This window comes from Chiloscyllium plagiosum, chromosome 2 (genome assembly GCF_004010195.1).
Source record: "Chiloscyllium plagiosum isolate BGI_BamShark_2017 chromosome 2, ASM401019v2, whole genome shotgun sequence".
Taxonomy (NCBI): domain Eukaryota; kingdom Metazoa; phylum Chordata; class Chondrichthyes; order Orectolobiformes; family Hemiscylliidae; genus Chiloscyllium; species Chiloscyllium plagiosum.
In genome coordinates this window covers 28,415,127-28,429,349 of record NC_057711.1, presented here as the reverse complement: position 1 = coordinate 28,429,349, position 14,223 = coordinate 28,415,127, and the positions used below count along the sequence as shown (strand labels likewise).

Genomic DNA, 14,223 nt, shown 5'->3' with positions numbered 1-14,223 from the left:
GCTTTTTGGAATCGAGAAAGCTTTGTGTTAGAGTTCTCCAGTGGTCATTATAGGACTATTGCTCTATCAGTTTTTAATAATGACTAGTGTACAGGCAATAATTTCAGAATTTGTCAATGATACAGAATTTGGAAGCACCATGAACAGTAAGGAGGATAGTGTACAAAGTTAAAAATCACACAGCACCAGGTTATAGTCCAACAGGTTTAATTGGAAGCACACAGACAATCACCTGATGAAGGAGCGTCGCTCCGAAAGCTAGTGTGCTTCCAATTAAACCTGTTGGACTATAACCTGGTGTTGTGTGACTTTTAACATTGTACACCCCAGTCCAACACCAGCATCTCCAAATCATGAGGATAGTGTAGGACTTCAGGAAAGGACAAAGACAAATTGGTGGAATAGGTGAACAAGTGCTGGATGAAACTTAACATAGTGTAAAGTGATTTATTTTGATCACAAGAATGCAGCGACAGAGACAGAGTCCAAAAAAAGGCATAATTCTAAAGAACATGAAAGAGTAGAGTGACTTAGGCATCGTTAGTTTGTGGAATTCTATTACCTACTATGTACGGAGGCTGGATCATGGAATCTATTCAAGGCTGAGACAGTTTCATTTTTGATAGTAAAGGGAGCCAAGGAATGCGAAAAGAGTTATGGCAGCAGCAAGATCAGCCGTAATCTTATCAAATGGCAGGGCAGGCTCAAGGGAGCTGAATTGCTTACTTGTGTTCCTAAATCCAACTGACAGGGAACTTGAAAGTTGGACAAAAAAAAAACTGGAAATAAATAAATAAATTGATGTGTACATAGATAAATCATTGATCTGCAAGTTGAGAGCATGGTTAATAAAGATTACTGTATCCAACAGGTTTTATTAACAAGGACATTGATATAACAGCATGGAACTTAAGTTAAACAATCATAGAACATTCAGTTGGCCTCAGCCAAATTAATTGCCAATTCTGGGTATCACGCTTTCAGAAAGATGTGTAGACAAAGAGAAGGAGCAAAAGATCTATTCCAGGAATGCAGAGTTTCAATTACATAGTTAGATTGAAGACATTGGAACTGTTTATCAAGCAGATTGAGGGGTGATTTCATAATAGCATGCAAAATTATAAGAATACAAGATAAGACGATCGTTATCTTACGTAACTCAGAGCACCAAGAATGAATGTAAATCAGAGCCTGGTACATCAATGATTTCCATGTACAGCTACATGTAGTATCAGTGTAAAATAAACAGTTTTGCTTTGCAGTCTAAACCTGAAGAGAGAACTTGAGTTTGCCTTTTCCTCGAACATTGTCCTGAACCCAAACTCAGTGTGGCAACCAATCATATGATAAAAGATGTGGGGATGCCAGTGTTGGACTGTGTGGACAAGGTGAGAAGTCACATGACACCAACAGGTTTATTTGAAATCTCAAGCTTTAGGAGTGCTGCTTCTTCATCTGATCGAATCAACTTTACCTGATGAGGGAGCGGCACTCCAAAAATATGCAATTTCAAATAAACCTGTTGAACTGTAACCTGGTGTTGTGAGTTCTGATCATGATAAAAGATGGTAGCAATGACTGGATACACTGCCTCAAAAATTATTGAACCGGTCTTTTGTACCTTCATGCCTTGGAACAGAACTTTGAACAACAAATCAATACTGTTAGGAACCAAGTTTCACAAGAACAACACCTGGATCGATTACTTGATTTCTTCCCAGGGGAACTAAAAATGATATCCAACACTTATAATGGTTGAGAAAACATTACCACTTTGTAATCCTCATACAGTCCTGTAATTACATTTCCTCAACTTACTTCAGCCAGATCAATTAAATTTCTGAACTAACCGAAGCAAGAGGGAAAAACTCTGCTCTTCCATGTCCTAACCCAAATTCTTTACGCCCATCATCCTTGTGCTCACTAGCCTACACTGGCTTCCAGTAAATTAACACACCTAGTTTTAAAATTTCCATCCTTTCCTTAAATTCTACCGTGTCTTTGCCTATCTCGGAAACGTTATCCAGTTCGACACAGCGGGGCAGAGATGAAAACTAGGGAATTTATGCAAAATCTGCATCAAACCTTGGTTGGATGACAGTCGGAGCACTTTGTGCATTTCTAGTTGCCACTTTAGGAAAAGGATATGGACGTACTGAAGGTGCAGCAGATTTGCATGTATGATGCCAGCAATGCAACAGTATACATTTCAGAAAAGGATAGACCGGCTTGGTCTCTTCACACTTTAAAAAGAGTGACTGAGAGGTGGCTGAATAGGGGCCTTAATTATAAAAGACATTAATAGATTGAATAGACAGAGGATGTTTCCTTTGTTGCAAACATCATAATCAAAGGTCATTAATGTAAGATAGCGAATAAGAAACCTAAGATGGAATTCAGAAGAAGTTTCTTCACCCAAAGCGAGATCAGAATGTGGAGCCCACTGTATAGTTGAACTGAACAGTATAGGTTCAGTTAAGTGGAAACAAGGGTAGCATGAGAGGAAGAAGGAATGCACGGTTACAATGGTGGGTTTGTGTGAAAAGTGGGAAGAGATTTGAGAGGATCACAAACACTAGCATGAGCTATTTGGTTCAAAGAGCCTATTTCTGTGCTGTATTAAAGGACATATACAAACATAGGAGCAGAAATAAGCCATTCAGCCTATCAAGCTTAAGCCACCATTCACGGCTGATAATCCATTCATTGCCTTTTTCCTACACTAGTCCCATAATCCTTTATGTGATTGATGGTTTTCTAAATACTAATCTCTACTTTAGACACAATCAATGACCAAGCCCTCACACATAGGGAATTACAAAGATTCATAAGCCTCTGAGTAAAACAATTCTTCATCTCAGTCTGAAATAATTTCCCAGTTGCTCTGAAAGTGTCCCCCCTGGTGCTGAATATCCTCTAACCAGTGTATTTGTGTCTATCCTGTCAAATCCTCTAATTATTCTGTTGGTCTTAATGACATCACTTCTCATTCTTCGAAAATCTAGAGAATGTAGGCTCATTTTCCTAAATCACTAACTTTTAATTTCTACAATCTCTCTTCTCGTCTGCCCACCCTCATCATGATCCTGCCTCACAGTGGTGGGCAGGAATCAGGGGGTGAGCTACTCACTGCAGGATTGCTACCCTCTGACCTGCTGTTGTGGCCACAGTACTTATATAGCTAGCTCATGCTTGGTTTCCCCCAAGGTTTAGTACAGTAGGCAATCCAGCAATAATAATGCCATTGAGTGTCAAAGAATTATGGTTAGATCCTGCCTTGTTGGTAGGTTTTTGGTTTTGACAAGAGAGGACTCAATGAATGTCAGGACACGAGGAAGCTCAGAGGAACAGAAAGGTCATGGGCGTTTGCTCACAGATCATGGAAGGGGTCAGGAAAGGTTAATAAGGTAGTTAAGGCAGCATATGGGACACTTGTCTTTATCAACTCAGGCATAGATTATAAGAACCTGGAGGTTATGTTGGAGCTGTGTAAGATGTGGTTGAGGTGACGGCCGGAGTACGGTGTGCAGTTCTGGTTTCTGCATCATAAGGAGAATATGACTTCACTGGAATGGGTGCAGAGGAGATTCACCAGGATGTTGCCTGGGATGGAGCACTTTAGCTGTGAACAGAAGCTGAATAGCTCAGGTGTTTTTTTTTGGAGCAGAGCAGGTTGAGGGGGGCTCCTGACTGAGGTGCGTTACATTGAGGGGCACGGACAAAGTGGACAGAAAGCAGCTGCTCCCCTTAGTCGAAGGGTCAATAACAAGGGGCATAATGTTAAGGTAAAAGGCAGGAAGATTAGAGGGGATTTACAGAAAAGCTTTTTCAGCCACAGGACGGTGGGAATCTGGAACATACTGCCTAGGAGGGTAGTTGAGGCCTTTAAAACTACTTCAATGACACTTAGAAATGTCATAACATTCATGGCTATGGGCCTAGAGCTGGAAGATGGGACAGGTTTAGATTTAGAGTTGCTTTAGCAGTACAGACTTGATGTGTCAAAGGGCTGCTTCTGTCCTGTAGAATTCTATCATTCTATGTTACCCCCTACATCATGAATTCCTATGTGATCCTGTTTTAAATCGTGAATCTTTTCAGATTTTCAAAGGCACATTAAGAGATTCCTTTTCCAAGAATAGTCCTCACCACCATAAATTGTTGCTTAATTTATTTCATAGTTAGCTTCTGCTATTCAGGAGTCCATTCCATGTATTACTCTCTGCATACGAGACCTTTCTGACCCTTGTGCTCCAGTGCATTCATTTAAACCCATTCTTCTACTTTCGTGCTTTAATTTGAAGTTATTTTCTGAAACCACATGACCAAGATCAGGCCAGCTAGTCTCAGGTCATATGAATCTAAGCAGCTTATTTAACCTGGGAATAATCAGCACAGATCTGATGGAGGACTCATTAATAAGCTTGAACTGAAACTGCCCAAGAGAAATGCTCCCCTATAAACATTTACATTTAGGAACTTAAAGGTGTTGGAAAAATGTTGGACAAAATAGCAATAATGCATTTCACATTTCATATTTTCAAGGTTAAAAAGCAAAGAGAAGGGAATATGAAATAGGTCCAATTAAAATGAAGACAACTCAAAAGGAACAGAATTAAATAGTATTTTATTGATACTGATCTCTTGTTTCAGGTTTTGATCTATCCATTTCTTTTCACATTTTTAAGCATGTGGATCCAATTCCTTAAAGCAGCACCTTTGGTGAAATTCATTTCTTTCAGTATTACCAACCAACAGTATTCATCAGTTTCTTGTAATGTCAAAGTCTCTGGCTTGTTGTGACTTTTTTTTTTCAAGCCACAGGATACATGTTTATAATTCTGAAGTCTCCACACTGAGCTGTCCTTTGGCAGTCTCTGTGCTAGTGGACAGCAAAGCAGTGTCCCAGCCACTGTAACACATACATGCTGTAAGCTCACACTGATGCCAACAGTACCAAGTTAAACTCTCCTTCCTGGAAGGTCGAGGAACACACCCTTCCTGGAAGGTCGAGGAGCACAACACACACAGAAATGGAATCTTTTTGGTATCGTGCACCACTTTGGTGAAAATAAATCAGAGGAAGGGTGGGGTGATATAGGGAAGCGGTGGCAGTGGCCGGGGAAGGAACAGAACAGATAAAAAAATAAATAAATTGAATAGCTTTTAATGCTCTATTATTTTACACTACTTTGGCAAATCTATCCATGATTCATTCTAATACATTTTACAAATACGTTAGAGATGATGATTCGATTACATTTTTCAAATATGCACAAAGCTAGAGAAGGTACACTTACCAAACTAGCAGTGAGAGAAGGAGCTGACTGACCCAGTGTCTGACTGTGCATGCGAATGAGATTTGTCGTTTCCAATGCCTGTTGCCACGAAAGCTGTGTGGAAGCGGGTGGAAGAAGGTATTTTCCTGAAGTTTAAAAAGAAGGTTTGACTGTGGTCAATCTGAGCAAATAAAACACTTCTCTTGAAAAGCAGAACAGCATTTTTTCAAGCTGAATCTGAATATTTGTTTTGACATCCTTTAAATAACAGCAGATAAGAATTTCTCAACAAGTCAGATAATTAACAGTTTTCTACACAAGAAGTAGAAACCCAAAAAATATGGTTCTCAGCAGTACCACAGTACCATTGGAGTGCTCTATTCCAGATGCATGCTGAATTAGTGTGGCTTCTCATAGGCTTGCAGACATCAACTGACCTTATTGTTTGGAGACGCCAGTGTTGAACTGGGGTGGACAAAGTTAAAAATCACAACACCAGGTTATAGTCCAACAAGTTCATTTGGAAGCACTAGCTTTTGAAGCGCTGCTGCTTCATCAGGTGGTTACTATAACCTGGTGTTGAGATTTTTAACTGTGGCCTCATTGTATTCAGGTGAGGTAGGGCTAGGATTAACCTGTGATCCTAGACTGTTTCCCAGCACATGTAAACATGGAATACACAGATGGCAATGTAGGTTCACACATGCAATTAACAAATTAGAAGGAGGTATCAGAATGAGAGTGGTTCTGTCAAAGTGCAGCTCAGCAACACTTTAGGAGAGAAGGAAAAGAAAATAGATCATGGGAGAGGCAAGTGAAAGGAAAAGTTACAAAGAAAAGTCAAGAGCAAAACATGCAAATCCAGCAATGAGAACTATTAACATCCCACCTCAATTGTATTGAAACAGAACACGTCTGGAGATACATGTTATATGTATGTATGTTAGCTTGCTGAGCTTGAAGGTTTGTTTTTTGGACTTTTCGTCACTATACTGGGGAAGATCATCAGTGAGAGTTTCTGGTGAAGTGCTGGTGGTATGTCCCACCTCTTTATTTATAGGCCTTGGTTCCTTAAGGTGCCTCATGTCATTTCCGGTTCTTTTTTCAATAAACACATCAATTTAGACCCCATCTACTTTCCCTTGAAAATATAAAGAGAGAGAGGCGGGCCATACCACCAGCACTTCAGCAGAGACTCTCACTGATGGTGTTACCTAGTCATGGTGACGAAACATCTGAAAACAAACCTTCAAGCTCAGCGAGCTTACTTACAGACTTATCGACCTGAACTACAAATCTTCTCAAAAATTGCTAATACATGTTATATCATAACATGTCATGTTATGACAGAGAATTACTTTTTTTCAAACATTTTCAGTTAGTCTCTTTTATTTGTCTCTGCTAATCCCACCTGTTTTTCTCTAGATATTAATCTCTTTCACATTACTGACTTTATATTTCCTGGTTTGGACTCTGCATATTTTGGTGAGGATTCTTTGATCTGAATAGTTATAGAGCTGTTTAGTTTCTTGCACTGTGAACAGATGCAAGTGGAACAGCAATTCAACTCTAATGATGATAATATGTACGAGCAAAAATAGGCCATTCAGCCCAGCAAGTCCATTCCACCATTCAATAAGATCATGGCTGATCCAACAGTCCTCAACTCTGCTTTCCTACCTCAACCCCATTACCTTTGATTTCCTTACTACTTAAAATTCTGTCCTTGAATATAGTTAATGACCCAGAGGTGACAGCTCTCTGCAGGAAAACATTCCATAGATTCACTACACTCTGAGAAGAACCTCCTCCTCATTACTCTTTTAAAGGGTAACCCCTTACTCTGAGATTATGCTCTTTGGTCCTAGGGGAAAACAACCTGTCCTAATCTAAGAAACAAGCAAGGAGAAAGTGAGGACTGCAGATGCTGGAGATCAGACACAGGAGTGTGGTGCTGGAAAAGCACAGCCAGGCAGGCAGCATCCGAGGAGCAGGACAATCAATGATTCGGGCATAAGCCCTTCCTGATGAAGGGCTCATGCCCGAAACGTCGATTCTCCTGCTCCTTGGATGCTGCCTGACCGCTGTGCTTTTCCAGCACCACACTCTCGACTAAGAAACAAACAAGATTTGTATCAATAATGTGCGCTTGTGAGGTATTAGATATCCACGCAAACAAAATTCCATTATATTAAAACGACTGGATGAATGAAAAAGTGTGGATTAAACTCTACAAAAGTAGGCAAACATTCCACCTATAAAATAAACAATCAGGTAAATAACATCTGGATAAAGATTATCATTCAATTCAAAATAAACCTTTACAGTGGAGTATTCTCAGTCATAAAACAAAATTACCATAGAAGCAAACACAAACCCTTTCCAAAATTTATCATATAACAAGTAAATAATTACACAAGTATTTCCAAAGCACTGTTGAATTTTAAAAAGGATTTCTTTTTAACTTACCTGTCAAAGCTCCTCCCAAACTGCCTCTTCTCAAGTACTTTGCATCTTCACTTAGCTGTCTCTTATATTTCAAGGCCTTTCCTGTACCAAAAGAAACATCAGGATTGCTGGACTTGCGAAATGGAAAGGATGGTGGGTACAAGATGTGGTCAAACTGAAAGGGAGAAAGAAAAGACATTGGTGAATTTTGCAGTAGACAGATAAAAAAGTGAAAAGTTTCCAGTTTCACATTTAGAAGATAAGAACATAAAACCTGGGAGCAAGAGTGGGCAATTCAGCCCCTCAAGCTCGCATCGCTATTTGATACAATCATGGCTGATCTCATCTCAGCCTCAACTCCACTCTCCTGCCTGCTGACTCTCACCCTTCAACCCATCACTAACCCCTCCTTAAATTTACTCAATATCCCAGCATCCTCCACACTCTAGGGCAGTGATTTCTACAGATTCACAACCCTCCAAGTGAAGAAATTTCTCATCTCTCTTAGTTTTAGGATAGAGGGTAGCAAATTTGTGACCTCTCATTCTAGATTGCTCGACAAGGGGAAACATCTCCTCTATATTTAATTTGTCAAGCAGATAAACACAAGTGCCCATTCAGCCTCTTCACATCTCCCTTTGTGCTCTTGGACAATGCATCAGGAATAGGCTCATTAGCCCTTTGAGCCAGTGCCCAATCAGTGCTGTTCCCATTATGGACACTACTCATTTCAGCCTATTACTAATTGTTTAGCACTATTATTCATCTTCATAGGCTCACTTAGTCTACATGGAGGCAAAAGGGCAAGAAAATATATGGGAAGATATTTGTTATGGGTAGACAGCTGTACCAACCTTTATGGGCATACTGGATTTGATTTCTAACTCAGTTTGGTAGTCCTCCATGATTCAGAGTTACAAGCTGACAAGTATGATGGATTTTGACAGTTGAATGCTGAAAATTTATGAGATTTGTTGCTTAAAAGATACACATCTATACCTACAGGCTGTCCTGGTTAGGTTTACGTATAATGATCAGGATACAAGCTGCAATCATCAGAAGCTGTACAAGGTAGCTGACAAATGCTCAACAATGTTTTCCTTAAGCGATTGTCCAGCTACAATTCTCCTTCCCACAATGCCAACTTTAGGTTTCTTACATTCTGCCAGGAAAGCAAATTTAATCTTACTACATGGAATTATTCTCAGATTCCCTAAGAACTGCTTTTCAAAACATCAGCTCCTCCTTTAATTCTGTCCAGTTAAGCATCCCACATTTTAATTGCTCCACCAAGGGCAGTTGTGTATGTTTCTAATCTCTGGAATCCCCTCCCTAAACCTCTTCACCTCACTTTCTTCAAGTTGTTCCTTAATATCTACCTCCTGCTTATGTGGCTCAGCATTGTTCATCAATGTTCTGATGAAGTGTCTGGGGATATTTTAATATTGTGAAGGTGCTACATGCATACAAACTGCTGTCAAAAGAACAGAAAGCTCACTACAAATTAGTGGAAACAGGCAAGCCGCCTCACTTCTCAGGAGTCAGGCTTAAACTATGAATCAAATACTTGTCACTCATAATAAAATTCAAATTTGCTAATTAATTTCCATATCTAATCAGGAACCTCCTTTGAATCGACAAAACAAAGAACTAGACATTCTGTTTAACTAGTACTTCTTATAAAATTTAATGCCAGGTCTTTTGTTTCCTTTATTTGCAGAAAAAAACATGCTATTCAGAAACCAATTTCCCTAAAGGTTGACTTCAGAGAATATTCAAGCTTCACAACCAAAACCTTTTCAATGCATGCAAATACTGACTGCACCAGTGAGCAGTAACACCAGAGAGTTGGCTACACTGAAACAACACTGAGATTGCAAACCTAGAAGTGGGCAGTCAGTAGACTGAAGCTACAATGTGTCTTGCTATTGGTTGCACTGCGGACAGTGACAAAGGAGCTTTGTGCGCAAATGTTTATCTATATCTGTCCTCTATTAGCCCCAAGTAAAAACTGGGGAGAAAAGTTCTAAAGTGCACACAGGTTGCATGACCATGACCCAACTTGTTAAACCTAACAGTTTTGCTTCAATAGGCTTCCAAAATTGCTTTAAGGCAATATTAAAGCATTAGTACAAATCTTACTATGACTTATACAAGTTCTAACCATCTGCCTGTAAAAGTCATGCCGTTTCCCACTGTCTACCCACATGACAGTCAAATGATTTCAATTATCAAAGAATTTAGACAATATGCCAGTTTTACACTGCCCCCTTGACTGGAAAGTGTTCCTCTAAGTGTTTCCTTTGTTTAATTAAATTTTATTCCTCCTGCCACTGAAATAGCAACCATTCTAGCTGGTTCCTAAAGGAACACAGTAAAAATATAATAAAATAAATAAAGAAGTCATTTCAGTCAGTAGCAAGGCCAAATCATTCTTAAATTTTCCAGTAAAGATTCTTTAACGATTATCCGGAGGTCTGATAATAAAAACAGAATATCTATTTTATTTGGATGATTTGCACTGTTCCTTCCCATCTCAGGCTAATAGAAATATTCTCAAAATATTCAACAAACAGAGTCTGGAAAATAGGACGAGATTAGGTTGGGATATCTGGTTGGCATGGATGAGTTGACCAAAGAGTCTGTTTCCGTCCTGTACATCTCCATGACTATGACTTTAAAATACAACGATATTGAAAACATCTATATTAATTTAAAAATAGTACTTTAGCATCTGTCTAAATTTAATCCTTTTCCAAAGCCACAATGCCACCGATCATTATTTTTTGCTCAGTTATAAACTGAATAATGTAAATTCTTTTTTTTTTTACCTTCCCTCCATCAGAGGATCAGAAGTGGGAAAGCTTCCCGAAGATTGCACTATGTTCAGCATCATTCATGACTTCTCAGGTACTGAAGCAGTCCACATCCAAATGCAACAAGATCTGAACAATATCCAGGCTTGGGGTGACAAGTGGCAAGTAACATTCATACCACATAAATACCAGGCAATGGCTGTTTCCTATAAGAGACAATCTAACTAACACCCCTTGAGATTCAATAGTATTAGCATCACTGAATCCTCCACTTCAATATCCTGGGGGTTACCATTGACCAGAAACTCAAAGGGACTTGGCGCATAAACACAATGGCTACAAGAGCAGGTCAGAGGCTATGAATATTGCGGCAACTATCTCAAAACCTAACTCTCAAAACCTCGCCACTATCTGCAAGTCAGGAATGGAATGTTCCCCACTTGCCTGGATGGGTGCAGCTCCAACACTCAAGAAGCTTGACACCATCCAGGACAAAGCAGCCCGCTTGATTGGAACCACCTTCACAAACATCCATTCCCTCCTCCACTGATGCTCTGTCGCAGCAGTGCACATCATCTACAACATACACTGCAGAAATTGACCAAAGATCCTCAGACAGCACCTTCCAAACATACAACTATTTCCATCGAGGAGGACAGGGGCAGATAGTACATATGAACTCCATCACCTTCTAGTTCCCCTCCAAGCTACTGATCATCCTGACTTGGAAATATAGCACAGATCCTTCACGGTCACTCGGTCAAAATCCTGGAATTCTCTTCCGAAGAGCATTGTGGGTCAACCTACAGGATGTGGATTACAGTGGTTCAAAAAGGCAGCTGACCACCACCTTCACAAGGGCAACTAGGGATGGGTAATAAATGCTGGCCAGCCAGTAATACCCACATTCCAAGGGTGAATAAAAAAAATTAATTAATATCTCACTCAATCATCCTATATTCCTTGAATTTTTTGTTGTTGTTGTAAATTCTCATTTCTGACAAGCAACAAATATCCTGTCAAGGAAAGTCTGGTTACCTCAGAAATAAAAGATGAACAATCAGAAGGTGACATTTCAGCTTTGCAGTTCAGTAATTTATCACAAGCAGACAAATTGCCCAGAGTATATTCCAAACACCCAGGATAATAAGATAGCAATAGTTTGGACAGCTTCTCTAAACTCAAAGTAAAATGACTATGGGATTATTAATTCTGCCCAGTGATAAGCCCACAACACTCTATATTCTTCCACATCCATTGTCCAAATTTTTCAAACAGCGTTTCACATGCCTAGATCCCAAACTCTGAATTTCTTCTTGAAACCCCTTCACCTCTCATTTTTTAGACTCAACTTAAAACTGACCTCTATGGCCAAACATTTTAAAGCTATATCTTGTCTCCTCCCTAAGCCTGAAGTCAATTTCTGTTCATTATATCCACGTGAAACAACTTGACCAGCTTTAATATGTTCGAGATGCTGTACAATTCTTGTTATTTTTAACTATGTTAGCACTTCACCTAGTTATTTCCATGCTCTTTTCTTAAAATACATGGCTGAAAGGGAATCTAACATTCCATTATGGAATTGAAACAATAGCAACTTAACTGGAAAAGTCAAGGTATAAAAGATATTCACACAAGAATGCAGACTCATGACAAATAAACAAAGCCAAGACCATAACTCATTTTAAATCATTGTGGTTAGCCACCTTGAAAGTTAAATTAAGTTGGGAAGATTTTAGTTCAATTCAAAGTGGCCACTCGAGTTATCATTTTCTTGATTAATGATTCTTAAAAGGTCCTGGGATACTGTGATTACTTTAGAGGACACTATTTTCTGGGTTAAACCACATGAATCCAACCAAGTCAGAAATCTACCCCACCTAGAATTTGGTTATGGATGATCCAAGATCTAGATGAATTGGAAATTTTTGGGTTTTTTGTTTGTTAATTAGATCAGAACTGATAAGCATGAACCTGAAAGACTGTCAACCTCAATATTACAAACCAACCAAGTGACCACAAATAAAACCCATTTCGTAAAAGGGAGGACTGAGGAAAATGTATTTGCACAATAATGGAACGTTTTGGATTCAACACAGAAAACAAGCTTAATTGACCAATCATCAATCATTTCCTGTCTTGTGTAGTTACATCAGGTCAGCGAAATTCAACTTTACGATAATCTATATATGCTATTCCCATGGTTCACATATAGCTAAGGATGCCCAAGATCACAGTCTAAGGTGAAAGGTGGTTTGTGCAGTGAAAGTTTTACAGTGGATTGCTTCCAGAATACCAAGAGCATTGGATAAACTCTTCAGCTGATGTTCTACACATGAGACAGTGCCTGGAAGAGTTGGAAATTGGAGTAAGCTCTTCGATTTACTTTTTCAAACCTTAAAAATTAATGAAGGTTAGTTTTTTTTTAAATGTTACTCAGCATTTCATTTTGGCGAAACAGTACAGGATTGGGAATCATATTTAAGGATACGGAGTTACGCTGATTTTATCTGACAACATTCAACTGTTCTTCCTAATCTTCCATATGAGGGAACTATGGATTGTTATTGAATATATTCAAGACAGGGGTCAATAGATTTCAGAGTATTCAGAGAATCAAGGGATATGCAGATACCAGCTGGATCAGCACTGATTGTATTGACTAGCAGATCTAGCTCAAAAGGACCAAAAACATTTGCTCAGCACCTGTCTTGTCAAGCTCCATAAGATATTAAATATTTCAGCCAGATCACCTTTCTATTCTTCTCACAATTCACTCTTCTAAATTCAAGAGAATGTGGCCTAGTCTAATTAATCTCTGCTCTTAGAACAACATTCTCAGCCCAGAAAATTTATTTCTGTCGGAAAAGGTCACTGGATTGGAAACGTTAACTCTTTTTTTCTCCAGCAATTTCTGTTTCAGATTTCCAGCATCTAGATCTCAGCTTTAAAATATTTCTACTGGTGACTGCGTTTATTGGAAATTTGCTTAATGTATATAAAAGTTGAAACACTTCAGAAAACCTGCAAGTGGGATTTACAGCATTAGTCCATGATTCAATATGTACATTATTACAGAAAAGAACTATTAGGACTATACAGTCAACTTACAATGACCCTTGACAGAGAACATGAAAACTGGTTCTCTTGATCCAGCATGTTTACTGTTCTGGGTATCTTTTATTTATAATGTTGAATAAAAATTCAATTGTACGGCATTCACTCCTCTGCTTCAAATGTCATCTGGAATTGCATTTTCACCAACAGAAACAATGGCAGTAATTAAAGCTAAATAGATTTACATTTGTTGTTTGGGAAAAGAGTAAATGCATAATGCAAAAGAAAGCTTTGCTTTTTAAGACCCTTTAACTGCCAATAATTTCTCAATTGGATGAATTGCTGGGTAATAACATGTCACTACATTTTAAAGATTTCTACTATTAGTGCGTCTTTCATTAATTCATACACCTGTTCTAAAATTAACCCTGGGTAAAGAAAATTTAGCATGATCCGAGAAAGGAAATGTGGTTTCATTTACTATCTCATCAAAACCAAATCAAGGCAGGATTTATACACCTACTTGGCCAAAATCTAAGGTGTCATGATACTCTGCATCTTTTCAATCACAGTGAACACTTCAGCGCAAAGCATTCATGAGGGTCGCTTAAAAGCATTGC

At 38.9% G+C, this 14,223-nt stretch overlaps 1 protein-coding gene across 7 annotated transcripts in view; it reads right to left on the bottom strand.

Annotated features, from left to right (window-relative positions):
- LOC122558001 (microtubule-associated serine/threonine-protein kinase 4-like) overlaps positions 1 to 14,223 on the bottom strand; it is a 485,329-nt gene that overhangs the window by 365,187 nt on the left and 105,919 nt on the right. For all 7 annotated transcript variants that reach the window (XM_043706318.1, XM_043706336.1, XM_043706326.1 and 4 more), the window contains exons 3-4: positions 7,749 to 7,902; positions 5,301 to 5,425 (exon numbers count right to left, since the gene is read on the bottom strand). In XM_043706318.1, coding sequence (XP_043562253.1) covers positions 5,301 to 5,425; positions 7,749 to 7,902 — 279 coding nt within the window. The remainder of the gene's footprint in view (positions 1 to 5,300; positions 5,426 to 7,748; positions 7,903 to 14,223) is intronic.